The sequence below is a fragment of the Cadophora gregata genome (genome assembly GCF_030347475.1).
Source record: "Cadophora gregata isolate MNR1 chromosome Unknown scaffold_1, whole genome shotgun sequence".
NCBI classification, from domain to species: Eukaryota; Fungi; Ascomycota; class Leotiomycetes; order Helotiales; family Ploettnerulaceae; genus Cadophora; species Cadophora gregata.
The window spans coordinates 2,274,120-2,301,281 of NW_026695924.1; the positions used below are offsets into that span (position 1 = coordinate 2,274,120).

The window sequence follows — 27,162 nt, forward strand, 5'->3', positions numbered from 1 at the left end:
AAAATGGTTCTCTGAGTTTTGATCAAATTCTTGCCCTCGCTTGGCCCAGGTCGCTTACACGCTTCCGGAAAAACGAAAGCAAATTTCACCATCCATGTACCTGCAGATTACCAATTTGTACCTGCCTTGGGTCTCATCGAGGAACATCATTTCCAATGCCACAACCTGCAGCTTTTATTACGGCAATCTAAAGCTCTCGGCATTCAGGCTGATGGTCGGGTTCCCCAGATTTCACGGACAGACGCCCGTGACATGATATATATGACATGGATATTGTCTCATTGACTTAGTCTAGAAGCTCAAATATCTTCGGCAGTTGTTAAGACAGCTCGCACAAAGTGGCAGAGAAACAGCGCAATCTCTTTCAGCCCTGTGATACGACTGATGTCGCCATTATCGGGGAGCGGGGAGGGTGTATACGATTGTGATTGCTGGCCTTTGAACTCAAGCAGCCTCGTGAGTCGTGACAATGGTTCAGAGAAAGCGTCGTCAGCCCTTCTGTTTTCTGCCCCCCCAAGGACATGGTCGAAAGATCATACCAGGTTTGTTTGAAAATCAATCGGCCTGCTTGACAGTGACAGTAGCATCTTCGAAGTGGAAGCCGGCGCGATGTTTTGGGGGCGATGAGCTGCCGCTTAACTATGAGATACAATCGTGACAGGCACCCACGACGAAATAAAGAGAATATCAACAACCTCAGGACACAAAATACTTCGACTACTTCAATGGACTCCATTAGACCAGCAACTGTGCCACACTTTCCCATCGAATATCCTGGTTTGCTTTAGATCCAAGAACGAGAGCCGAGAATCTAGAATCACAATCAAGCAATGGATTTCATCCACATGCTGGAAAAGTACGCATTCCACAACTGGCTGGAAAGGCCCCGAGCATCCTTTGGTGGTGATTGCTCGTCCTCGCCTTCCTGCGCAATGTTGAATCAGGCTATTCTGGCAGATGTATGCTGTAACACGTTCTAGATGACTCAGAATTTCGCAAACATCACCGAATGAAGCTCCAGAATTTGCACATAGCTGCAGAGCTCATTGTTTTGAGACGACGGGACACATGACCAGAACCCTCTCAGAAGCAGATTTCATCCAGTGCAGCGGTGTGCTGATATGCAGCCACTTGGCTGTCCCCAGGAGCTTGACAACATGCTGAACGCGTATCCTAGAGAATTACAAGTACGGCCCCCCGTCACAGGCGTGCGCCGGGTAGAGCGTCCATGAAAACGTGCTCATCATGGCTTCATGCACGAAATATCGAACAGCGTAGATGCGCTTGCATAATGTGGGGTGATATTCATCTATCGTTGATGAGCTTAATCTCCCAGCTGCCTGTACTTAAGCAACGACTTAAACTCGACCCAGCTGCCAAGGAAAGTCTTTGTGTAACCCAAAGTATTGGGAGCGAGCTTAACACTCAACGCCATCGGGGAGTACAGATTAATCTGGCTATTTTCCTGGGGTATTATCCTTGAAGTATGGAAAGCGGGCTAGGACAATGCTTCGCCATTTCCCCGGGATATGCTCTTCTTCAAGCTCCCAATCACAATATATCCACTATGAAAATGAGATGGCCATGTTAAACACATTCAGTTATTAGTATACCGTCAGATGCCAAAGAAGACGCCATCGTATATACTGAGCCCAAGCAATTCCAGACGCCGGATGGCAGGACCGTGAGCTGCTTTTGCCCTGCTCTCAGCAGGTCAGATGACTCATGTCGACGGGAGTTTCTGGCGCTTCCAATTGTCCTCCGCTTGACTTCAGTCCCAAAATGGAATACTATCCTCGCCGTGAGAATGTTTCGCATCTTTTGTAATGGGGTTCGTAGCCGTCTCGGTCTTGATATTTGATCTTGATCATCAGAAACGAGCGTGTTACGGTTCCCAGCCTCTTCACGACTTCTGGCAGTTTGATTGGTATTCGACAAAGCGCCAAGTGGAATCCAAATGCTTGAGATAGATAGTTAGACTTTTGAATATAGTTGCGCTTACATCTCAGATTAACATTCGGTTGGACGATTCAGCCTCTTGTCCGTCATAGCCGGGAAGAAGGTGCTGTCGGGAATATTTTGCGCGCCGCGCCACGGCATATTAGTCCCAATAACTTTAAGTTTCGTCAGAGAGACCAGAACACAAGATATAGCTGGTGAAATCGGAATGGAGACATTGGAGAAATTGAGGTGGAGTTGTTGTATGACCGAGGTTGTCGAGGGCTAGATCTTTCGTTGTGGAGCACGCTACGTCCACCCATGTTTAAAAAGTTGCCAAAGATCGCGATTCGCCCAGGAAGGATTAGCGATAAGGTTGCAACCGCTCTTGCATATCCGGTCAGGGCAGGTCATTTATAAACAGCATAACACTTCACAAGCAGTGAGGGAAAACAGAGGTTCTAATGCTCAAACTCTTCGGGGAGAGGACAACTTCTCTGCCGGAGCATTTCTGGTCTAGTGAGCTGCTATTTCATGACTCTCTAGACTGCCGCATCTTAAGCAGTGGATTTGAGGATCAGCCGAAGACGGAACTGACTGCCCAAATATTGCTTTTTTGATTTCATGGAATTAGGGTGCTGCATAAAGACTTGCGATTAATATGGAAATTCCCCAAGGGCTGGATGGCTTGCCTTTGCCAAATGAAACTCATAACTTCATGTCTGCCGAGGTAGAATATTTCTCGGATGAAGGTCCAGAATGCCATGCGAAATTTAGGTTCACACACCAGTTATGGCGACATCTTTTCAGAAGAAGCTTGTGGGCTTCAGCACGGATATGATCGCCACTTGAGCCGTAAATGTTCCCGCCTCAGCTGCGAACTAGGGAGGAAGCGTTCAACCGCTTTCAACTAACGCTCGGCAACTAAACCATTGAAGGAAAAAGGAGACCAATAAACAACACCGTTCGCAGACTTAATCCAAATCGGATCGATACAATAAAGCAGTTCATTTTAGTGTTGACCCGCTGCAGAAAAGTCGTCAAATCTGGGGAAACTCAAAAATCGCTGGTCCCAAGACGACCCCTGAAATCCGGGTACCTGGGCTGAACTTCTCATTTAAGTACACGCGTCTTCGTCGTTCTGCATTTTCCCATACTATCGACATCTTTAAGTGAAGAAGGAAATTCCACGGCTGAGAGGGAGGAAGATAGCCTGGATCGTGGGCAAATAAACTCGCAAGCATCATTCCAGTCATTTTATCACGCAAGTCCACCACGTTCTTGCGTAGCTGGGTCAAGCAGGATCGTCCTGCACGAAACGTCCACCCGAACAGCACGCTGAGCGCCTTGGTCTTATAAAGAGATGTACAGATATTATTCATAAGAGCGTTCAAGCATTTGTCAAGAGAGTGCGGGTAAAATCAACAATGCCTTACAGCACGCAAAGTGGAGCATCCTCCCCGGAGCAGCTTTCTTGTGGCTCTGAATGTGGCGATACCAGTACACCATTCACAGGCAGATCAATTCTGTTCAATGACGATGACATCGACAATGCGGTCCATAGGACGACAAGCGTTCAGTACATTCTGGTTGTTGGAGGCTGTGGATTTATCGGTTCCCATACAGTCTGGGAGCTGGCAAAGGCAGGGTACAGTGTATGCCGATGACCCATCACTTGACGAGAGCCCTGAGTTGACAATCTCCAGGTCATTGTCGTCGATAATCTGAGCAACGCATTCAGATCCGTCTTTGACAGACTGGAGACAATGGTGACTGATCACTACCAGAACACGCCAAAACTCCAGCCAGTGCTCAAACTATACAGAGCAGACTACAGAGACCAGCAAGCCATGACAAGAATCTTGGAGGCTTATGAAATTCCGGCACCTTTTCAGCTGAGTCCAATAGATCCAGAAACCCCGAGGGCCTCGAGTATCAGCGGAGTCATTCATTTTGCCGCTCACAAGGCGGTCGGAGAGAGCATCAAACAACCTCTGAAATACTATTCAAATAACGTTGGTGGTTTGGTCGACTTTTGTTCTCTACTTGGTGACTTCGGTATCAAGAACTTCGTTTTCAGTTCTTCGGCCACTGTCTACGGAACTGTCGCCGATATGGGGGTCCCTTTGAGAGAGGAACACTGCAGCCAAAATGCAACCGATTTCGTGGACGAAAATGGACAGAAGAGAATCATCCAACCAGGCTGTTCTGGTTTGACAAATCCATATGGAAGGACAAAATGGATGTGTGAGGCTATCCTGAATGACTTGGCACGTGCGGATCCCGAATGGACCATCACAGCACTCAGGTATTTCAATCCCATTGGTTGCGACGAGTCTGGTAAACTTGGGGAAGATCCGCGAGATGCTGCCACGAATTTGATGCCTGTTGTCCTGCGCGTTATCACCGGAGCTTTACCCGTTCTGAATATCTACGGTGATGATTACGATACACCGGACGGGACTGCCGTGAGGGATTACATCCATGTCACAGATCTCGCTCGTGGACATCTCGCGGCGCTCAAGAATCGAGAAGATCGTGGTTTCAAGGTGTATAACCTGGGCAGTGGTCGTGGTCACTCGGTGCTGGAGCTTGTCGCCGCGATGGAAGAGGTTTCGCAGAGGAAGATCCCAACTCGAATCGTAGGCCGGCGAGAAGGAGATGTGGGAAAGTGCGTTGCAAAAGCAACCCGCGCTGAGATAGAGCTAGGATGGAGGACGGAAAAGAGCTTGGAGACTTGTTGTCGCGATGTTTGGCATTTTCTTGAGCGCGTCGGAAACGGGACCCTTCAAAAAGCATAAACAAAAAGCGAGGCGTTTGGATCCGGTCATATACTATGGAAAGAGAATGTGAATATTTTACTCAAAGCGCGTAGGTTGTGAACGGACGTGATTGATTCTGAGACCACCGGACGGCGCGGGACGGAACCAGTGACTTTTGACTTCGTGATCGTCACGTGCATGTACCTGCCAAGTCGATGGGTACTCAATTTCTCAAAGCTATCTTGTTAAGGGATGACGGAAAATAATCGTTTTTTTTTTTTATCAAACTAAAATCCTACCTTCATTATGTGGTATAGAATATCTCCAAATATGGCATCTTGCCAGCATAACCACTTGATCAGTCGTTAGTACTTATATCCCGTCCCAAGTTGCCGAGAAAGCTTCATGACTTCATCCACATCATTTCAACTATCAGACTTGACCCCTTCATTGTCCTTGAGTCTTGTAGCTTGCACCAGGGAATTGGTCAAAGAACGCATGATTGAATGAAACGAGTTGCGGGCATCCCAATTTTGCACTCAGCGGACCAAGTTGTTGTGTTGCCCACTACCAATAATTCAGTACTGCCTTCCAAAACATCAAGAAACAGTCTACTTACACCAAGGATAGATCCAGCAGCACCAAGAAGAGGATCAGTAGAATCCGGAAGGCCTTGCATCGAAGCCTGAAGCAAGAAACAAGCGCCATTGTTGCCCTCGGCTAGATCGGCGAGGTGGAAAACACCTCCAGTGAAATCCGTAATATCAACACCAACGAAGCTGTTGACTGTTCCAGTATTGCCTCCAAATCTCACGATTCCTGGGTACATAGCATTGTTAATCAAGACATCGTTCACAACTTCGGGGATGTTGTATGCGTTGGCTGCTGGTCGCTTATACCTGAAGACCGGGGTCAGTACGAGTACTCAAAGTAACTGAAGACATCAAAGAGCATGCCTATTGCAAATGGCATGAAAAAGATTGATGAGTTCCAGAATTTTACTTACCAGTTTTCTGGGATTCTCTCTTGACCTCTGTTGTGGACAAAGCTTCCAGGCTCTCCAGTGACAGCGAAGAAAGACTTCAGGACTTCGCGGGTGAGTACACCACCTGGGTTCTCGGCAGAACGATTGGACATGAAGTTGATCACGAAATCATGCGCTGCAGGGGCGACGAGACCAGCGAACGGAGCAGAGAAGTAGTATGGGTTGTTCAAGATCGACCAACGAGTAACTACAAGCCTGATTAGTGTCAGGTCCTACGTGCAGCAATGGTACGTACCATAATCACTCTGGGCAGCAGCCATATCTAAAGTGTATTCTTCGCCCATATTGTAGAAGTGCTCCCACGATCTCATTTGGAAGACTCCCACGTTTCCGTTGTTGAGGTAAGCATCACCCTATCGACAAGTCAGTATATCTAAGGCGACTCATTCTGGAGAAAAACTTACTCTGACGATGGAAGCATCACTCTCGTATTGATTGTGTGTTCCAGCAATACCCGACGGGTTACCGAAGAGGAGAGGGACTGATGGAGGAAAGGCTCCACCGATGCTCCAAGTTTGTGTGAGAGGATCTCCTGCCCTACGACAGATCAGTCATACCGAAACCAGACACTACCAGGAGTTTCATGATGTACAAAGCAATTGAGACAATAGCTAGGAAAAGAGAAAGATCTGGGGACATATTGTATGCCTCCCCAAGTCCAGTAATTGCTGTAGAGCTATTAGCCACGATTCAACCACTTTCCATTTCACAGAACATACTCTGCGTTGTAGTGACCTTCCCGTTGCGAGGAAGATAGCCGTGATTCGCAGCTGCATTCAACCCAGGACATTGACCACGGAGATCACCAGTACCAGGAGACTGAAACTCATGCCCACTTCCCGGTCTGGTATCGACGAACTGCTCTGCGGCGTTAAATTCTAAGGGTGGCTGACTGGTATTTGGTCTTCCAGACTTGAAGAGAGGCTCTCTCGGTTCGGGCTCAACGCGCTTCTGGAGACGTTCGTTGGTTTCCATGACACCTGGCCATGCTGCCGCAAGTGGCAGAGCCACAAGAAGTCTCAAAGCACGAACCATTTTTGGGATTGTCAAGAGTGAGGGGAATACAAAATTTTAAATGGCGTGGGTGAATATGTTCTGTGTGTGTGGTACGGGATTAACAAACGATGAAGATCTTCGCAAGATGCTTAAGTGATTTTATACACTTCAGAGTGGCAACTTTACCCATGAAGATTGGAGCTTAACATTTGTTTATTCCCGTTGAGATGTGAGATTTTCCCAGGATCTGTATGCTCTGTACCGCAGCATGCCGACTGACTACCGAGCAATATTTAACAGCCACCATCTCCTCGACCACGCTTCCCCACATCCAAGACAGTTCCAAGTCCACGGCCCCATAGATTTAGCTGAGATTTCATTAAGTTTATCCTCTTTTAAGCTTAAACGATGCATTTTTGTCGTGGTGTTGTCGATCTGTATGCGTGCGAATCGCACTTTAACGCCGAGTTGTCGGCTTTGGTGATTGCCGATCTCTCCCAAGTCCAATCCACAAGCCATGACAGGTCCATCTTCCGCCCCCGCACTTTCAAAACCGTCAGTGGCGTTCAATGGCTTGAGTGATGCATGGCGATCTCTGTTGTAGATCCAGAAGAAGTATGGCAATTTGAAAATACACTTTTGCCAAGGATCGTTCGCCTGAAGACGCGTCCCCATTAACTTGTCTTCAGCGCTGGCAAGTAGCAAAAGACGGTATTAATAGTTTGAACTCCACAAACCACTAGGGAGCAAGTAGTCACTCATTACCTTCATTTGAAACTTCATGCCTGTAATTAGTTGCTCAAACCTACGTATTTCTGCCAACTTCTCATTAACAAAGTAGGAGGTAACAACGTGCCAGGACTTACAAACCATCTAACCCATACACTCTCTAATAAGCACCACGACATCGGAAGAAGATACTTTTTGAATTCAAAAACTTGGTTCTGTCATTTTCAATCATTACCAATTTTCTTTTGAGCATACGAGACGTGAAGTTCCACGTTATCCTCTTCCTGATTCGCTATCCCTTCATCCTATCTCAAAATATCCGTACACCGTACCGCGGAATTTAGTCACATTACCCAGACCCTTTATTCCATACTCTATCACCCTCATAGTCACCAAATTGATTTCAAACTCTAGAGGATACTCCATCCTCTGCGTCCTGCAGAGTCGACCCCAGATCTCCCTCACAGTATGCCGCTTCCTCCCAGGCACAGTACCCAAGTCAATCACGACGACATCCCTCTTCGTTCAGACAGCCGTATCCTGTTCCATTCACAAGAATCCCATCTTTCATTTTCACATTCACATCTCCATTATGTCTGCAAAGTAGATCTGTACCTACCTACCTATGATCGACATTGCAGCAAGCCGGCAACCCAGTTTCATTGTTTTCATTGCTTACCCCGCACCTCGCTTCGCTTCCCCCACTGTGCTGTATTGTACCTATGCAGTATTCAGGGGCGAGGAGCGCGAGCCGTACCGCAGCCGCAACCGTAGCCGTGCAGAACCGACACAACCGATGTTGAGGGGCGAGGAGGATCTCCGCTGGGCAATCGCTGCTTGGTGAGTATCAGGAGAGGTCTGTAGGGAGTAGATTTTCACTATTAAATTGCAGAGACTTGCTCTCATGATCTGGTTTCGTTACATATGAGTGAAAGATGATAAGAGACATAGCACAAGCTGCGACCCTTCACTATTTCTGATAACAGAAATGCAACAATGCAAAAATGTAATTCATATATTGATTGATTGATAATGTTACACACAACAGCGAGATTCATTCAAGCATGTCATTCCTTCGTGGTTATTCCCTCGCTCCAGTCCCTTCAAAAACTCCTCCCAATTCCCCCCATGTCAACAGGTCGGGTATCCGCAAGCAGGACTTTACTTCCCACTGCACTTCACTATCTCCTATATCCAAACATTCATGACAAAAGAAATAAAGTAGTAATGACGTGCGATATATGCACTCATCTGTTCGCGCTCTCTCTTTGCACACTCATTCAATATCTGAACTCCACTCTGGAGAACCTTTTCTTCACGAGCCAGTTCTTAGGACTTTCCGGCAAAGCCATGGACGGGCGCCATAAATCCGAACTTTCAATCTCAGTCCCAGTCAAACCTAGCGCCTCATCGGTACGCTTTGTTCGGACCCATGGCTGGCTGTGAGGATTCGTGAACAACGCTGGTGAAGTCAACGTGGCAGTGGATTGGGGTTGCCACATGCCGAATTTCTGAGTATCTGGCTCAGTGGATTGGGCTGTTGGTGTGGTCCAGGTCAGGGACTTTGGTGCAGGTGCCGCAGCCGAGGTCGAGTGTAGCCAGTTTGTTTGTGCCTTTTGTGTAGCGGTTATCGAGAAGTCAAAGAGCTCGTTGGAGTTCAGACGGGGAAGGGTGGCTGGTCGGGCTGGCGAGGTCTGCCTGATATGAGCACCTTTAGCGTGTTTAAAGATATCTGGTTTTGATGCTGATGATTCCTTCTTGGCTGTCCACATGGTGTTACTTTCTGTAGCATCCACAACATGCGACACGACACTTGGGGTCCAGGTCTGAGCTGAAGGTGTATTGTTAACAGAAGTAGCCAACCAGTTCTTCTGTGTTGGTTTAACTTGACTTGGCTGCCAGAAAGAGCTGGACTCCAAGATTGGCAGTTCGATGTTTCTGACCACTGGTGTTGTGCGTCGAGCCTCACCGCTAAGCTTCATCATAGGCGTCGCAGATGCGTCGCTTTTTGACCAGAGCAACGATGTCTTGCTAGTAGGGGCCAACCAGTCACGCTGAGTTGGTACAATCTGGCTTGATTGCCAGAAAGAGTTGGATTCCAACACTGGCAACTCGACTTGTCTGGCAACTGGAGCTTTCCGGACAGGTTCCCCGCTCAATTTCATCTCTACTGGTGTATTGCGGGGGACGATGGTGTTCTTGGACCAGAGCATAGTCTCCTTTCGAGTGGTGGGTTCCGATGTAGGCATCCACATAGCTGGTTGAGCCGACTTCTGGGTGAAGTAACCCATGGCAGCTGGGTGGATGTCACTCACACTTGAGATGAGCGAGCTCGTGAAGAAAACCGGATGGAGCACAGCAGGGTCGTACGATAGCATGGTAGTGCTGGCAATTATTGCTTCGTCGAGAGCGGCCTCCCACTTCGCTTGGCTGTAAGCAGGGCGTTGAAGACGAGGTGTGGATTGAGAAACTGCTTCAGCAAGTGCTGACTCCCAATCTGATTCACTTGAGACTGAGCGTTGGAAGCGGGGCTTGGACAAAGCAACAGCCTCAGAGAGAGCAGACTCCCAATCAGCCTCACTGGTGACTGGACGGGTGCTGGTCTTCTTTACTCTACCAGCGGCAACAGCTTCAGCAAGAGCATCAGCCCAATCTGCGTTGACAGCAACAGGTCTTCTGTATTGAGAGGGAGCAGCCTTGAGCACCGGGATGGCTGTTTGCTGGACCATCGTTCCGCGACGACCCTTCTTCGCAGGTGTATTCTCGAGGACTGGTGCTCTTGACTCCCAAAGATCGCGTGATGCGAGGACTCTTGATTCTCTGACAGGAACCAAGGGTGTTGGTGCTTGACGAACCGGAAGCTTCGAAGGATGCTTCGAGTCTTCTACTGGGGAGGGAGCAGATGGCTTCTTTGCCTTTCGGTCCCACCAGGAAGGTATGGCTGAGACTGAGGCAGACCAGATAGATGACGCCTTAGTGCTGGTTGACTTCACTGATGAAGAGTCTGAAATTGGGGATGATTCACCAGAGGATGTTACCGAGTAGGTTGGGCTGTCTGGACGGATGGATGATTCTGTGATCCAGTGATGCTCAACTGGAAATTTGTCCTGGCCACAAGTCCACAGCTTGGTAGAGGTAAGTTTAGTTAAGGGTGTCGATAATGTTCGTGGCTTGCAGATCATATTGATTGCAGCAGGCATGGCCTCGGTTGATCGATAATCCGATCGCAGAGTAGAAGCATCGAAGAGGCCTAGGACGACAACATCTGAGGTCTTCGTGGCTGAAGTCCACATAAGACTTGAGACATTCTTGGGTTGCACGTGTCTTGGGAAGCTAGACTTCGAGATCCAGCTATCAGCCTCCTCGAAGTCTTGTAGGCGAGTCCACATGTTCTTTGAGGAGATAGTGAGAGGTCCACCTGCAGATGGGCGGGCTGCTTTGACCATCTCGATTGCAGCTGGGCTTGCATTTGTGGAGCGGATGACCTCTGAGGGAATAGTAAACATGCCAGAGGCTCGTTCGTTGGAGACCAATGCCTGGGGGGACCACATCAGTGTTGGCGAGCTGACTTCTGATACAGAAGCAGAAGTTGATACAGAAGAAATGTCGGCAGCTGCATCACTACTCCACATGAAAGAAGCATGTGTCAGGGAAGTCTCTGCCTCAGGTACAGTCCAGAGATCCGTGGATGACAGCTCTGGCATGGATAAAGTCGAGCGTGGCTTCGATCTTACAGTATCATCCTTTGCTGTAACAAGAGCATTCCAGACAGCAGATTCAGGTTGTGGAAGACCTCGTGCAGCACTTTCAACAGGTGGAGAAACATCTCCAGCCCATAATTGTGGCACAGGTCGGGTCTTCACAGCAAGTGGTTGAATAGGCAGGCGGCTGACTGGAGGTGGAGCTGCAGCATCTGGGCTCTCTGGGTCGGAGCCAATATCATAGTCATCGATGATTGATCTAGGCTGAGGGAGAAGGCTGTCCTTCGAAGGAACATCTCTCGAGTTCAACAAGTCTGCAATTTCCCACAAGGTAGTCTCATCAAAGTCGTCATCGCTCTCGATATCCAAGTCTTCATCTTCTTCCTCATAGTCGTCGAAGAATGAAGATGAGTACTCGGGGAAATCAGGCTCGAGTTCCTTCGATCGAGCATCTAGATTTGGTGCTAGTGCTGGGCCAACTGAACCTGAAATCATTGCAGGGTTGAAAGCTGGTTGGTAGGTTGGCTGATCAGAAGTCTCACCCCATGGAAACTGGAAGATACCAAGAGTGTCCCTCTTATTTGGTAGAGGTACAGGACTCTCGACTGCGAAATTGTCAGATAAATTTCAACCTTGGAAGAATGAACTTACCAATATCTGGTAGGAATGTGATACGCCTAGACTTGCGCTGTGGTCGTTGTGTTAGAGGTCGAGTAGTTATGCTCCGAGGACGAACAGGCTTGGAACCCCAAAGGCCAACAACTGGTATGCTGTGTGGCGATGATCGCGGCTTGGACCACAGGTTTTTAGTAGAGATGGAAAGGGAAGCCACGAGACGGCGTTGTGCTGGTCGTACATCTCTCGCGGGTGGCTGGGCAACAGCTTCCGTGCTTGGAGTATCATATGGGAAGTTCCACAGACGTCCAGAGGCAGCTTTGGGCGATGGAAGCGATGGCTGCCAAAGTTGCGCCTTGGCCTTCTTTGCCTGCACCTGTGGAGCTTGATACTTCATCATGGCTTCCGTATCAGAGTCGGACTCGGATTCGGTCTCGAGATCGGTCTCTGACTTAACACTTTCGGGAGGTGTAGGACTCGTGATTGTCGCCTGCCCTTTCGAGACGGAAAGGAAGTTCAAGCTCTTTTTGCGGAGTAAGGCAGGTGCGTTGTCCATGTATTCCATTTGAGCTTCTGCGAGTCTCTGTTGCCAAATACTGGCTCGAGAGTTATCGGAACTTTGCGTAGACGTGGTGCGTTCGGATACTGTCATGCTGCTCCGGACACGAGCACGTCTGGCCAAGATCTTCGATGGGGTACGAATGGATCTTTGGGAAGATTCACGTGTGAGTGTTCCTTCTGAATCTTCTGACTGCGCTTGGGTATATGGCGACATGGCTTGAGACATGGAGTCACGGTCGAGATTGGTTTGCATCCGTTGCCAATGTGTCTCTTGTTGACCCATCTCCTTCTCCAAGTTCTCGAGGAGTCTGAAGTGGCCAGAGTCTGGAGCTGCTTCGGTTTCAGTACCAGGTATCCGCCTCAGGAGGGAGCCGACTGATCCTCGGCTAGGCTCATCCTCAAATCGCTTGAGTTGAGCCTGAATATCGGCGATTGCTCGCTCGGGGGAATCTGTAGGAGGAGAAATCTCAGATGGATGAACGACCACCGTTGCCTTCTTTCCGGTCTTGTTGAGAAGAAGCGGTGTTGGAGGTGGCATTTTGCGGCCGTTTGAGCGTGACCGCGAGTGTGATCGTTCTGAGAATGTGGGAAGCTCGTCACCGATTCTATGGTGCCATCCATTCTCATTCTTGACGACTGATGGTGTTTTGTCGCCAGGTAACGATTGATCCGCATCAAGCAAGAAAGACTTACGGTTGTCATCTGCATTGAACAGGAAAGATCCTCTTTGTGCTTCGGCGTCGAGCATCAAGGGCACGAAAGCCTCACACCTTCTAAGATCATAGTCTGGCTGTGGCAACGAAGGAACATTCTGTGAGCTGTTTCTCTGTTGTCGAGCGTCTGGTCGTTGGATATAGAGGGAGTTGGCGTTCTGCCTTGCCTTCGCAAGATCAATTTGCGGTACTTCGGAGTGAACAGATCCCCAGTAAGTCGTGGCATCCTCTTGCGAACTCTCATCACTAGCTTCAGTCCAATGCGATTTACGCATGTCACCGAGAACAGACTGCCTTTCTGGATCCTTGACAAGGCTGTTTCGCGTATCGACGTTTTCATCGGCAATACCAGGAATCCACATCTCTCCAACCTCATCAGCAATACTTCTGTATGTATTTGCACTGAAACGATATACTTCGGACTCTTCAGGACGAGTAGTTTGCCTCTTTGGTGATCTAGGGCGAAGATTAGTCTCAGGAATGGCAAATGATGCTATAGTTGTGCGCTTGGAAGCTCGGCGGCTTTGCAATCCCTCCTCGACTGGACTTTGAATCATTGGTGTCTCCGCCATGTAGACAGAGGGCAGACGAGGAAGCGATGGAACTGATGATCGTCGGCTATGCCTTGAAGTGGATCCCGGAGGAGCTGGGAACAGTAACTCGATCTTCTCATCAAAAGTCATGCTCTTCGTGTCATTTGGTAGTAGTCGCTTCAATCCAGCTGCGCTCGTGATCGGACGTTGTGGTAAAGGCGGAAGTCGAGGTAGTAGAGTTGGGCTTCCGGGCTGAGACGTCAAAAACGATTTCCTTGGCGTAATAGAAGATCCAGATCTGCTCCTCCTGTGGCCAGGCGATGGCTCGCTTGGGAACAGAGCACGATCATCTTGTTTATCTCGCTTATAAGGCCTTGGTCTATGAATGACCGAGTTCGCCGACTTCAAGGATACTGTAGTCTCAGAAAATGCGGACTTCTCGAAATCCTTCTTCTGCGCAGCAGCGTAAATACTAGGGGCCTCCTGGATAATCGTCTTGACGAGTCCTGGGTTATCGTAAACGACATCATTCATCAGCATAACAGTCTGGGGCTTAGCCATCGCAGCCTCGTGCGCCATCGTGATTCTTGTCGACCTAGGATTGGAAGGAAGTCCAACTGTTCTCTTTCTCTGCAAGATTGGTTGAACTGTCTTCTCGTTGAAAGTCTGGTCGAAGCTGTTAGCTTGTCTGGGTGACCTCCGACGAACCTCTTCACGAGCAGGGGAAAGCGAAGCGGAGCTACTGGTTCCGTTTGTAGCGACCACCGAAATTCCGGATATAGATGGTACTGGTACAGTTGGCGTTGCTTCTTTCGGAAGAGGTGGCATCTCTTTCCGCTTGACACTGACACTTCGACGCAGAGCTTCTTGCGTTAGAAATTGAGGTGGTTGGGGAGCCGGTCTGTTTGCGACAAGCTTTGCTCTGGCCGAGGCTTCCTCCCGACGTTCGCGCTCCATAGATGCCGCTGTTGCTAGATCAATTGTCTGTATCTTAGCAAATGGCTGAGCTGCTGCTCCATCAACATCAAGGGATACCGGGTTCGAGATTCCTAAAGCACGGATATTTGGCTTTGCTGGTGCGGATTTCCCCCAGTTGAACATGGAACGCTTCTGTTGAGCAGCGGGTGCTAGGAATGTTGCCGACTGCTGTGGCTTCGCTGGTACGGCCGGTCTGATCTGAGGCGCAAGAGCTGCTTGAACACCAGTCTGAGAAGCAGCAACCATGGATGGGAAAACTCCACTGGAGCCACGGTATCCGGGACCTTTAACGCCAATACGATCTGGTCTTTCTACAGGATTGTCGTCAATCTCGTGTACATCAATCTCGTTTCCAAGCTTCGTAAATCCCCTCGTATCCCTCCGAAAGCTGCTCTGAAACACAGCAGTTGGTGAGTCGTGTGGAGTCGATGGGTTGACCACGAACAAGCTTCCGTTCTTGGTGAACGTATTGTTAGTAGAGACTGGAGATCCGTTATTGGGGACGTTATCTCCAAACAATTCGCGTGGTGGCGCCGGTGTCACGAAAGGAGATCTCGCCTCGGGAGTTGTGCCGTTCTCTTCTCTTGCCAGAAGCAAAGCCCCTGGGAACATAGTCACGATACCTAGAATTCGTCAAGATGCCATTCATAATCAACAATCTTTCTCACTTACCAACGAGAATCAGCAACCCGTTTGCTGGAACAACCGTTCGGACCATGAGTATGATTGTTGGAACCCCAAGGATCATGGGCACACTGGTCTATCGGCCATGTCAGTGACGGTTTTCAGACTCCCTCTCCATACACTTACAGCGGTCCAAATTGCAAGCCCAATGATGGTGAAGATCAACGCCTTGCTCTGCTCCTGTCTCGTACTCGAGCTCTTCTCCCGCATTTCCTTGGACATGCCCAGCGACATCGCCCTCACCATCAAGACCCCAATGATAATCGCATCAACCGCCAGGACAACCACAGCAAGAGGTGAAATCATTGTCTGCGCCACACACACTGGCTTAAACTGCGGTCTCGTAAAGCCCACCAGCACTCCACCACCCACAACCCTAAGCAGTAATATGCCTTGAAGAATCAGACGCTCCGCCGTAAGCTTCGTTCCATGCCCGATGGACCACATCAGAAACTGCTCTATGCCGACCCGCGCCAGCTGATCGAACATCGTCGAGATGATTAGGGTTGCTTGGCAGGCCGTCGCCATGGTGTCCGCAAGAAGGAGATTGAGGAATTGAATTTGCGCCCACAGGGCGGCGAACAACAGGAAAAGAATGAGGACCAGCCTCCGGCCGTCCTGAAATATGGTCGAGCCATGACCTCGGTAGTATATGAAAAGAGCGCCCGTCGCGGCCTGAAGTAATATCCCACTGTACGATACAACGTGTTAGCCTAGACATACATACAGATACATACATCTCATGTCCAGGAAGGAGGAAGACTGACAAAGCGAATGCCGCCGAAAGGGTCTGTACGGCATCAGAAATAGCCATCGCGGCGAGGGGTAATTAACGAAGTAGACAAAGTAAAGAAAGTAATATTATAGAGAAAAGCCCAATCTATGGGGGTCTGGATTGAAAGAAATTAAAAGTTCAAGAACTAGACATCGTGATCGATCGTTGAGCCGTTCGTACAAGTGCAGCCAGCAACTTCTCGTAGAGTACAGTATAGTAGACCGCCGGCGACACTATCAGAGGCTGTTGATACCAGGAAGTGGGTTGAGCAAGCAGAGACAGAGAGAGACACAAAAACTATGAGACTGGACTGGACTGGACCGCCAGTCGCCCACCACTCGCTCTGGACACTGGTCACGGGCTCGCATCCACTCCATACCTTGGTATCCACACGATACCCACAGACGCACGTACGCAGGAAGCAGCCAAGAGGAAATTCTCTGGCATCCAGAAGGCCATCCACTCAGCGCCGCGTCCAACGCCCAAACGTCGAACAGTCACCATCACCATCTCGATTTAGCTGCCGTCAAAATCAAAACGGTGCTGCACCAGGCTAGTCCCAGTCTCGCCAGACAAGCGACGCTGGAACTCGATCTCAGACATTGACAGGCCACGGCATTGCCGCAGCATGCATATTTGGCAGGGGACCTCGCTTGCTCTGGCTTGGGAAAATAAATGTATTGGTTGCGAGAGAGCGAATGCCCCGTTGGGCGGGCTGGGACCCCTGGGAGTGCTTGTTTCGACTGACACATCTGGGGTTTCGTGGCGTGATGCTGGAGGTGCGTGCTGAAGATATCCACAGCGCAAACATCGTGAGAACTTAAAGGGCGATAGAGAACACTGGACAGAGTGGGAGAGGAGAGTTTCTGGCAGTGTGATCTGCGCCGATACGCATATGTACAAACACTGTCGCGTCCTGTTCGGTCCAAGTAAGGTTATAACTTAGCTGACGTTGCTTCGTCGGCTGTCGTAGGTACGAAAGGTACCTAGTGAGAAGAGAAAAAGAGGTTCGCCCCTTAGAGCCGAGCCGAAGAATTCGCATTGGCGGCTCGCTTGCTAGCACGGAAGTCTTAAATCCGCCGTAGAAGGCGGGAAAGGTCGTTGTTACAGCAGACTCCGGCCCTAAGTATCAACTTTACTCTTGGCTTCAGGAACCGTCACATGTCCAGATAGACGTGCTTACCTTATTCATGAGGCTATTCCGCCTTCGTACAACGTAAATAACCACCCACCTGTGTCTGTACCAAAGTGGTACAAATACAGGTACAATGATGTCGAGACGAACTCAATTCCAGCTTAGGGCAACAGAGAGAATATGCATATCGAAACCCATGCGAAGCGCGCCATGCGCTGCTTGGCGATCATATTCCTATCGCCTGAATGCTATATTTGAGCCTCGATGCCAGCAAGGTAGAAATAAGATAAGTTCGCTTACTCAAGCCCCGCTACTGGAGATCACTTCATGCATGTTCCGTTCGGGACGCGGCCACAGATACTTGGCGGCCCTGAAATGGTAAGCCAAGTCACTCATTTTTTTTCTCCTTGAGTCATTGAATGCGATAGGTGTCACCAGTCGGTGGAGACTTTGGATTTGTGGTGTCCAAGACTATAGGACCACTTTGACGTACCGATGTGTGACTGCTTGAAGAGCAGCTGCTCGGCTCGTGAGATGCTTCATGTTTAAAGCCGGCGGAGTTTCGCTTTTAAGGGTGGGTGAACTGACTCGAGTGGTATACAGCAGATAACGCATGCACGACCAAGAATGAATAACCGAGTGAAATGTGTAAACAACAGCTTGTTCTACTATGCGCACCAAGGGGATCCATCGCTCCGTTCATATCTATATACACTCTTATAGAAATGTCTTTGTTTCGCGTCTATAACACAAACACCCTGCAAACTTCCATCATTACAAATTTACTGCACCTACCAATCAATATCCCCATTCTTTTCCCCACCTCCCGCAGCAAGCAACTCCTTCTTCGCCTCAAACGGCTTTCTCCCCTTCATCCCCACGCCATTCCTCCCAATCCTCCTATCCAGCTTCTCAAACGGCCCTTCCCCACTCTCCCCCTTCTTCACCATCCACTTCTTCGTACCCAGCACGCCATCCAGTTCATGAATAGGCGGTAACTTCAAATACACCCATCCATCCTCACGCTCCTCGACAGGGAAAACAGCAATACTGACCTCTTCGTCGTTCTGGCACCGTCCGGCATCTTCCCCGTTGAGTTCGAAGTTTCGTTTGTGGTAGGGACAGCTGACCCAGAGCTTGTCGTTGGAGTCGCCGATCAGGCCGTCGGAGAGAACGAAGGCGCGTTTGTGGGGGCACATTTGTTGCGATGCGAGGTACTTGCCGCGGACTTTGAAGACGGCGAGTTGGGTATCGCCACGCTTGATATTGGCGCTGATCCCGTTGGGAGCATCGTCGGCGCCGCGGAAGTGAGAGGCTTCGATTACAGGTTGCCAAGTAAGACTCGTCCACTTCGTATTCTTGAAGTCGACTTTTGCGCTGTCTTTGGCCCAGTAAACGGGCCTTGTCTGTCCGCGGTCGACTTCTAGTTCCATATTCTCGAGGGTTTCCGTCGTGTTGTCGAACTGTGTGAATTGTTTGCTTTTGACAGGATCTGTGATTGCTCCAGCCCATTCGTCGAAGAAAGTACCGACTAACTCTTCCATTTGAGCTTCTAGGGAAGCGCAGATGCCGAGTTTGTCTTCGAGAATTACTTCACGGAGATACTTGATGCCGCCAGGCAGGTTCTCAAGCCAGCGAGCTGTGCGTTGGAGTTTGTCGGCGGTGCGTATATAGAACATTAGGTACCGGTCCAATACGGGAACAACATCATCAGGAGGCACGTCTTTGGCGAGGAGTTCTGAGTGTTTTGGGGTAGCACCGCCATTGCCGCCCACGAAGATATTGAAGCCTTTATCTGAGGCGATTAGACCAAAACTAGATATTCGTCAGTTATGACGTCCCAGAGGTCGAGATTGCTAATTTTCCAATGCCCGCTTGCACAAGTTGCACTGCCAAATCCTCCTTGAGCCCCAGCAAGGAGGATAGAGCTCAAGATAGCCAGTATAAAACGATTAAGGGGGCACTCACTCCTTATTCTGCGCCTCAGCACACTCCCTCACACACCCACTCACACCACCCTTCATCTTATGCGGACTCCTAATACTCTTATACCTCTCCTCAAGCCTGACTGCCATGCCCACACTATCACCAATACCATATCGACACCACGTACTTCCCACACAGCTCTTCACCGTCCTCAAACTCTTCGCATATCCATGTCCACTCTCAAAGCCACCCTCGACTAGCTCCTTCCAAATTGGAATCAGCTCGTGCTTCTTCGCGCCAAAGAGATCGATACGCTGGCCTCCAGTAATCTTCGTGTACAGATTGTACTTCTTCGCGACATTGCCAAGCACGATGAGTTTCTCGGGTGTGATCTCACCAGCTGAGACGCGAGGAATGACAGAGAATGTGCCATTACGTTGGATGTTGGCGAGGAAGCGGTCGTTGGTTTCTTGGAGACCGTGGACTGGGCGCTCCATGACGTGGTGATTGTGTAATGATGAAAAGATATTTCCAATGCTGGGTTTACAAGCTTCGCAGCCTTGACTGTTAGGGTCGTTGCCAGCCTCTTTCATGACTTCGGTGAGTGTTTTGAGTTTCTTGACGGAGATGATGTTATAGAGATCGGCGCGAGAGTAGTTGAAGTGCGGGCAGATGTGGTTCTTGACTTCTTGGCCCATGGCTTTCATCTGCGAGTTGAAAATGCTTTGTACGAGGGGCATGCAGCCTCCACAACCTGTGCCAGCTTTTGTGCAGCTCTTGACGTCGCCAATGCTCTTGCATGATCCATTTTTGACGCTGGTCACTACATCGCCTTTCGTGACGTTGTGGCACGAGCAAATCTGGGTATCGTCGTCTAGTTCGTCACCGCCTTCATCCCCTTCTTTACTAGCCCCGAGAATGAATTGGCTCGGTGGAACATCCAGCATCTTCTGATTCTTGACCATGGGAACCAGCTTGACATAGTCCCTAGTATCTCCAATCATCATCCCTCCAAGGAGATATTTCCCGTCCAATGTAAACAAGTACTTCTTGTACACAGCCGAGAAAGGATCCTTGTAAGTCAGCGCCTTGACAGGCGATGGAGCAGGACCGTCAGTCAGCTTCTTCAGTGCGTCTGGACTCTGTGTGCCTTCCTTCTTTCTCGCAGCCCGAATTGGCAGATGTTTGGGCCCGTCTCTATCCGCAAAGAAATCTCCAAAACTAGCAACCTCGACACCAAGCAACTTCAGCTTGGTGCTCAAATCTGGACGCTTGAACTTGCGGTATGAGTGTACTTTTGCTTGAGTAAGGTTGAACGACAGGACATCTGCCATCTCAATACCCGGTGCGATGAGACCGAACGTCTGGTTCTCCCAACTGGCACATTCGCCGATGGCGTAGATATGCTTGGTACTCGTGCTGAGGTCCTCACTGACAACAATTCCACCACCACGATCAGCACATTTGATGCCGGCTTTGCGAGCCAATTCATCTCTCGCTTTGATGCCGATAGCAAAGCAGATAGTCGAGCAATCCATACGATCTCCATCTTCGAAAACAACTCCCTTTACGCAGTTATCCTCTGTGACTTCAATCTTGCCCACCCTCTTGCTGAGCATAACCTCCAGACCAAGATCCTGGACCTGCTCGACCACAATACCACCAGCATCGCCATCCAACTGCCTACTCAGCACCCACCGATTCCGTTCAATAAGCTTCACCTTTTCGTAACATTCTAAATCCATCATAGCCTTCGCGGCTTCCAAACCGAGCAGACCTCCACCAACCACAGCGCCATGTGTACCTTTTCTTTCTGCTGCGAATGTTATGAGGTTCTGTAGATCTTCTATTGTGCGGTAGACGAAGACACCTTTTGCATCGTGGCCGGGTGTGTGTTTTGGGAGGAGGGCATCTGAACCTGTTGCTAGGACGAGGATATCATAGTGGACTGTTTCGCCGGAGGAGGTAGAGACGGTCTTTTGTTCCGGGTGGATTTCGGTGACTTTGGTGTTGAGGTGGTAGTTCAAGGATCCTTCTGGGACGGCGGAGTACTATTTGGGTAGAGAATCAGCCACCTACTGAGTTGCGGACGAACGGTTTGGGACGCTTACCCATTCCTTTGGATTGAGATATAGATTCTCTACTTTCCGATGTTGGAAGAAACTTGTCAGACCAACTCTGTTATATGCCAGATGTGCTTCCTCGCCAATAACAACGATATCGTATTCTCGTCTCTTCGCATCCAGTTTCATTAACTTCTCGCTATACAACACTTGTCAGCGCTGAAATCTTCTCGCCCAATTGCGCGTCCTGGTGAGAAGCACTCACATGAAACTGATTCCCACCATTCCCAACCCCACGATAACAATCTTCTTCCTTGGGCCTCCATGGCTATCATTCTCGGAACCATTCACGCCATCAGGCCCGCCCTCAGTGGGCCCACCATTGATCTCTGTCGCCGACAGCTGTGGTTGCCAGTTGCCCGACATGTTGATATTCCAGACCGGGGACCGTCTACTCTTCTTTCCTCACTCCGAGTGCTGTATCATAAACCCCTAAACAGTGAAGCAGGTAGGCGATGAGCCAATCAAGTATCACACGATGCGTACTTCCTTCCTTTCCTGTTAATCTGTCGTTTATTCCTTTCCTGGCTCATATAGGTAGACAATGACAGGCAGCACAAGCACAAACACAATCAGAAAACAAGGGATGTAGCAAAACTGAGAAAAGAAAGAAATACAAGAAGATCAGAAAGATACCTATCCAAGATAAACTCACCAGCCTAGTTACCATCCCGCAATCAAACCTACTTACCTAGCCAAAACACCACAGCACAGTATCTAGCATCTCCTACCTCCCGCACATCCCCAAACGCCCCTCCTTTCTCCATTCAGGAGAGCCTGTGCAACGTAAATCCTCGGAAACACCTCTCACCCCTCCTACCCAATCCAGCTTATCCAATTGGCAATTACCTACCACCTCTTACCATGTCTGCAGGCCAGGCCGCCGGAGAAGCAACATCAAAGCTCTTAATCTCCAGTAGAGGGAAGGGCTGGCCCGCACCCGCAGACGCAGATACGCATGGAAGAGCCTTTGTTTTTGCTTATCAGCGTAGCCTGTCTGGTTTGGTTTGCGTGTGGACAGTCTGGGCGAATATCTTCCAAGGCTGCTCCGTTGCAGTGGGTTGGACGTCAAGTCAAGTTGACCGAGGAAATGCAGTTCACCAGCTCTTATCTTATCGCGAGAAGTGGATCGTTCTGGCGCGATAAGACATCCCTTGTACCTCATTGGGTAGCTTCTGTATGGCATTCAATCATTGGGCAATAGGCGAGCCGGCTTGACAGGGGTTCCAGTCTTCGGAGAAGCGAAGGAAATGCTGGTGTGGATGACGGGGCTGTTACAGAGAGGGCATTTGTTATAGATATTGGTATAGATATTGGTATATCCAAGGAAATTCAAGATTATGGGTTGAACAGAGAAGAAATGCTATGAATTTATGAGACAAGAGATAAAATGTTTCTTGGTTGTCTTCGGATTTAAATCGGGTTTTGGATTTCCGTTTATCGAGTAGTCGGGAGGAAAGGGCATTAGATGCTGAAAAGACCTGGGGACGCTAGACATCTTCACATCAATGATCCATTTTACGATTTGCAAGGAGTCGTCAACGTGAAGTTTCCGTCGATTTGGAGGGTAACCACCTCCAGAGCCGAAATACGCCAAAGGGCAGAAAATCAGCACACCCACAGATTTTGGATCCAACCCACTTAAACTCTACAATGCACAATGTCCTGCAATGCAATGCAGCAGTTATTTGGCGACAGTCCTGTCCCAACTGCAGAATTACTGTAACACCACTTCTTCGACCAACCCCACACCATGCCAGTCATCGCAAAGACGTGCCTCGTTTTGATTGACTGAGATGTGACGAATGAGGCCTATGCTGGCTGAGGAAATTAGGCAGGCGACTTTAAGAGCTTCGAATTTGGATTGTCTCCTTCTGCCTCCTTCACTCTTCCGTTCTTCCCCATCCCATGTACTGTTCAAATCAGTCCTAATACACAATGGTCACAAACGAGATAACCGGAAATCTAAGAGATCGCTTCATCCAGGGAGCCGTCCTATTGTACCTCATAGACCCCGTCCGAGCCGAGCCCTCAGCCTACGGTCTAGACAAAGACTCCAATCTCCTTGACCATCCCCAAGAGCTGTTCTTGAAACGCAAATTCCTTGACTCTTTCGCACTTATCTGCGCTATCAAGAAAGATCCAAAGTCCGTCTCGGCAGCATGTCTAGAAGAAGGGCAGCCGGAAAGCACGGTAGTGAGAATCGCTAGCAATGGCGGTGTAGCCCCGGACACAGTCAGATCTTTACAGGGTCTTGTGGATATGCTCGGGAACAAAGCTATGAAAGGCATGTTCTCCGGGTAACCATTTCGTAGAGAAGCTAACACTGTAAATGTGTAGATGTTGACCCCTCTGAATTGGAGAGAGCTGTCCTGTTGAAGATTATCCAACTTGACGTTGTCAAGATACGAGATTACATGAAGCGTCTGAAGACTTCACACAATTTCTTCGATGTACAGATCCTCGAAGTACAATCTAGACTGGTAGATATAGCGTCGGAGGCGACGTCGCCATCAATTCAAAATTTTCTGGATTGGTTCAAACAACTCTTCTCCATCAGAAATTTGCCCAACGAGCTGACACCGACGGTGTTGCTGGGATATATTGTTTGGGCACAGAAGGCAAAGCGAGCATACTACAAGTATCTCTCACTTGCTTTTGCCGGTCCAAATGGTTGTCTACCCCGCTGGGTGAAAGTACTCTTCAAACTCGGGCGGTACGGCATTGCTGCGAGGGCTTTCGTTCAAACCTCAATCAATTTTCCGGCTCTGTTCGATTCGATGATAGTTGAGGCTGTATCTGCACCTCCAAGGGTGTATTACGCTCTCCAGGATGACAAGAAACCGCTTGATCGCGTCCTGCGTCGAGTACCAGAAGTCAGGGTAGAAGACGCGATACCTCGACTTTCTAGTATTTGGAGCACCAATAATCCCGAGACCACCTTCCGAGACTCATGTCCGGAAATGCTAGTTACCCACGCCGAAATACAGCTGATCAGCTTCTACGATCACAATCCGACGCTACGACCTCATGTCAGATTCATAGGAGTGAGCAAGAAGTCTTGTTACCTGTGCTGGCGATTCCTCCAGACTCATCCAAGCGGCTTCTATGTTTCATCTTGCCATCAGAAGTTGTATCCATCATGGATACCTGCTCCATCGACGGATCTTCAAGTGTACAAGAAGTACAAACAAATCACGCTAGACATGAGCGTAATGATGGAGAAGATTGCACGAGAGGAGTTGATCGGTCGTCTTGGGCTGAAAAGACTTATGCCTGCAGATTCGACAGCTGGTGTGTCGCTTTCTGGCCTGACTGAATTGGGGAAAACGGGGATCCCAGATTGTGCTGGACGTGGTGGAGTCAAGATTGATTTTGCCTCTGCTTCTGGCGACGCTGCTCCAGAGCGTCACGAAGCTCTGGCTGATATTGAGTCACCATCTAATAACTCGCGATACAGCAGTGCCAGCGATTTGACATCTACTTGTACAAGGCAAAATTCTTTGGAGACGGAGTCCGGCAAGTCTATCTCGTCGATGGTCTTTCGTTTCAAGGACCAAAGGGACCAGAAGAAGCAGGACATCATCACGATTGACAGCATAGTCAATCCTGACACTCAACTTCCGTCATGGTCAAAACTCCTCGATCTCCTTAATTCAGAAGACAGCTTCGGGCTTGTGTTTCGGGACTCGGATTTCTTGTTTGTCAACAACAGTATTCGGATTCGGAATGAGCGACAGTTTCTTGCTTGCTTACAATGGCTACTTAATGAGGGTGTCTGGAACGCAGAGGCAATGATTTGTGATAGTTGTGTTTCGCCTCAAGATTCTGGGGATCAAGGAATGAAAGGGGAAGTATAAAATTGTTGATCGTAAGTTTCAAAGAAGGATAAATCTTTTACCCCACGCCCTCAAGTAGCCATCACACTCCTGCCCCCATCTGTCGTCAACCTGTTCCTGATTCTGATCTTCAGGTAGCCAGACCCCAGCCTCTCCGTCTCTGTCTCTCCATCGTTTTTCCGAGTCAAACCTATCATTGCAGCTGGGCAAAAGAGGAGCGCATGTCCGACACGCAATTTGACAATCTCATCGAAGATCTTTGAGGTTTTACCCTTCTGGACTTTCTCATACGAGCTTGAATCTCCTCCGGTTTCATTCTCCGGTTCCTGTTCCGTGCCACCTGCCAAGTGGCTCCTGATGGCATGCATCCAGCCTGGCGAGGTAAAGCGATGAACAATGGTGGTAGAGCATAAATCGAGTAACAGTGGAGAGATTGTTGGCTCCTGGGTTGAGATGACAATGCGTGCACCAAGGTGACGCTGTAGTCGGATCACTGATAGTAAGGTATTGGTGAGTGTCAGAGCCTCTGGAGAGGCGTCCATGAACTTGTAGATTTTAGTGATTTGGAAGGTAGTTTATGATTTGCACGTACCTTGTGTGCCTCATCAAGAGCAATGACACGACCCAGATCCATGCTTTGCTCGACGAATAAGCTCAAGCAAATATTGAACAGCGAGCATGCAGTCTCAGGTGTCACGCAGGGGCAGGATAGGTCGACGATAGTGAGATGACCAGGCTAGGACAGTTAGTAAGAGCATTTGGAAATTCTGCATTGTATACATACTTTCGAACTCCAATCATGCTCCACTGTAAGCAAAGACTTGTTCTTCCCCTTTTTACCCAAGTAGACTTGTGTCTTGGGCATGAAGCTCTCCAAGGCATCAAGACGCTGTTGCAATGGAATGATCTGGCCAGGAGCCAACCCACTCTCTGTGACTTGACTCTTGAATTCGCGATAATTGAACTGGGTCCCGCATTCTTGCTGCATAATACGCATCTCCCGCAAAATGCGGTAGATGGTGTGGATGTAGAGAGGTACTTGCTCTCCACTCTTCACGGCCATCAGTTCGAGCATTCTTTTCGTATTCAAGTCTGACTCCTTGATTTGCAGAGGCTCGACTACGACATTGAGATGTCTGTATGTGTTCTATTTTATCTCAAGGTTAGCAGCTGTAGTAAGATAGAAGCGGGTCTTCTGGCATCGAACTCACTCGAATAGTGCTGAGATTCGTAGGAGAGCAAAGCACTTTTACTTTGATCTCTGGATCTGAAGTCAAGAAAGCAGCCTCGCATGGCGAGCCTCCATGATCAGAAATGAATGTGTCATAATGAAACACCAGACCAGTCAGTGGGCTCGGAAGCCTTCCTGCTCTAGAGTTGCTCAAACAGTTCTCTAGAAGACATGAAAGAGTGTGGCTCTTTCCGGACCCCTGAGAGCCGCAAATAAACGTACTCGAAGGAGAAGCAACGTTGAATAGAATTCTTGGATCCGGGGAGTGAAACGCTCCACTCTCTTCTTGAGCCTCCAAGACTTCAGACAAGCCTCCCAACAGACCATATTGGGGAAATGGTCTTGGATCGTCAGGAGATAGCAGTGTTTCTGCGTATCTCAAGATCGGCATGACGAATATCGGAGTGGTTGTTATCTCCGGAAGTGTATATTGACTTGGTGGCTTCCGAAGAAGAGTCAAATGTTGTTCGAGCAGCTGAACTCCTTCCTCGTCATGGACCGAATTGGCTGAGGCAAGTGTCCAAGTGCTAGAAGCATTGCTTGGCGGATGTCCAACTTGAGTTTCGTTGTTGTGCATGGTTTTAGTTGACCTTCTGTGAGCTGAAAAGTGGCGAGGAGTGAGATTCAAGTCAGGATGAAGGCAGCAATCCTGGAAATAGTTAAGAAGAAGTAGTAACGGATGAGGCGGAGAGGAGAGGTTTAAATACAGGAGCACTCTGCAATGCGGGCTAGATAATTTGAATCCATGACAATCAGAAGAGATTGGCCAGTCCATGTCTAAGACTCCAGTTCAGCTTTGCATTAGCTGCTGTTCAAGAAGCAATAAGCAATGTGAACCACGCTACTACTCTAATTGCTCAAATCAGAAGCGACAGAGT

At 49.1% G+C, this 27,162-nt stretch overlaps 6 protein-coding genes across 6 annotated transcripts; 2 read left to right on the forward strand and 4 right to left on the reverse strand.

The window, feature by feature from the left end:
* Window positions 1-3,365: 3,365 nt before the first annotated feature.
* ONS95_000764 (uncharacterized protein) lies at window positions 3,366-4,739 on the forward strand (the record flags this gene model as incomplete). Its single annotated transcript, XM_058493935.1, has 2 exons — window positions 3,366-3,593; window positions 3,645-4,739. The coding sequence occupies 2 exons, from the start codon at window positions 3,366-3,368 to the stop codon at window positions 4,737-4,739; spliced, it is 1,323 nt and encodes a 440-aa protein (XP_058364137.1).
* A 408-nt stretch (window positions 4,740-5,147) lies between these two features.
* On the reverse strand, window positions 5,148-6,780 carry ONS95_000765 (uncharacterized protein; the record flags this gene model as incomplete). Its single annotated transcript, XM_058493936.1, has 7 exons — window positions 5,148-5,267; window positions 5,320-5,599; window positions 5,707-5,932; window positions 5,981-6,098; window positions 6,150-6,282; window positions 6,338-6,413; window positions 6,465-6,780. 7 exons carry the CDS (start codon window positions 6,778-6,780, stop codon window positions 5,148-5,150), a joined length of 1,269 nt encoding a protein of 422 aa, XP_058364138.1.
* A 1,687-nt stretch (window positions 6,781-8,467) lies between these two features.
* On the reverse strand, window positions 8,468-17,310 carry ONS95_000766 (uncharacterized protein). The gene is made up of 6 exons (XM_058493937.1): window positions 17,214-17,310; window positions 16,023-17,163; window positions 15,382-15,946; window positions 15,244-15,331; window positions 11,823-15,194; window positions 8,468-11,776 (listed from the first exon to the last, which is right to left on the reverse strand). The coding sequence occupies exons 2-6, from the start codon at window positions 16,067-16,069 to the stop codon at window positions 8,751-8,753; spliced, it is 7,098 nt and encodes a 2,365-aa protein (XP_058364139.1). The 5' UTR covers window positions 16,070-17,163; window positions 17,214-17,310; the 3' UTR covers window positions 8,468-8,750.
* Window positions 17,311-17,813: 503 nt separating this feature from the next.
* ONS95_000767 (uncharacterized protein) lies at window positions 17,814-22,512 on the reverse strand. Its single transcript, XM_058493938.1, has 4 exons — window positions 21,420-22,512; window positions 21,203-21,353; window positions 19,134-21,142; window positions 17,814-18,980 (listed from the first exon to the last, which is right to left on the reverse strand). The coding sequence occupies exons 1-4, from the start codon at window positions 21,578-21,580 to the stop codon at window positions 17,957-17,959; spliced, it is 3,345 nt and encodes a 1,114-aa protein (XP_058364140.1). The 5' UTR covers window positions 21,581-22,512; the 3' UTR covers window positions 17,814-17,956.
* Window positions 22,513-23,152: 640 nt separating this feature from the next.
* Window positions 23,153-25,074, forward strand: ONS95_000768 (uncharacterized protein; the record flags this gene model as incomplete). The annotated part of the gene is made up of 2 exons (XM_058493939.1): window positions 23,153-23,501; window positions 23,555-25,074. 2 exons carry the CDS (start codon window positions 23,153-23,155, stop codon window positions 25,072-25,074), a joined length of 1,869 nt encoding a protein of 622 aa, XP_058364141.1.
* A 50-nt stretch (window positions 25,075-25,124) lies between these two features.
* Window positions 25,125-26,861, reverse strand: ONS95_000769 (uncharacterized protein; the record flags this gene model as incomplete). Its single annotated transcript, XM_058493940.1, has 4 exons — window positions 25,125-25,598; window positions 25,646-25,789; window positions 25,838-26,200; window positions 26,265-26,861. 4 exons carry the CDS (start codon window positions 26,859-26,861, stop codon window positions 25,125-25,127), a joined length of 1,578 nt encoding a protein of 525 aa, XP_058364142.1.
* Between the last annotated feature and the right edge of the window lie 301 nt (window positions 26,862-27,162).

Coding starts and splice junctions, on each gene's coding strand:
- ONS95_000766 (XM_058493937.1), bottom strand. CDS start 16,069: ATGGCTATTTCTGATGCCGTACAGACCCTTTCGGCGGCATTCGCTTT. Junction 15,332..15,381: donor GGCTTGCAATTTGGACCGCT/GTAAGTGTATGG, acceptor CATGGCCGATAG/ACCAGTGTGCCCATGATCCT. Junction 15,195..15,243: donor CGGGTTGCTGATTCTCGTTG/GTAAGTGAGAAA, acceptor GACGAATTCTAG/GTATCGTGACTATGTTCCCA.
- ONS95_000767 (XM_058493938.1), bottom strand. CDS start 21,580: ATGTCGGGCAACTGGCAACCACAGCTGTCGGCGACAGAGATCAATGGT. Junction 21,354..21,419: donor ATGGTGGGAATCAGTTTCAT/GTGAGTGCTTCT, acceptor AGTGTTGTATAG/CGAGAAGTTAATGAAACTGG. Junction 18,981..19,133: donor GCTGAGGCGCAGAATAAGGA/GTGAGTGCCCCC, acceptor ACGAATATCTAG/TTTTGGTCTAATCGCCTCAG.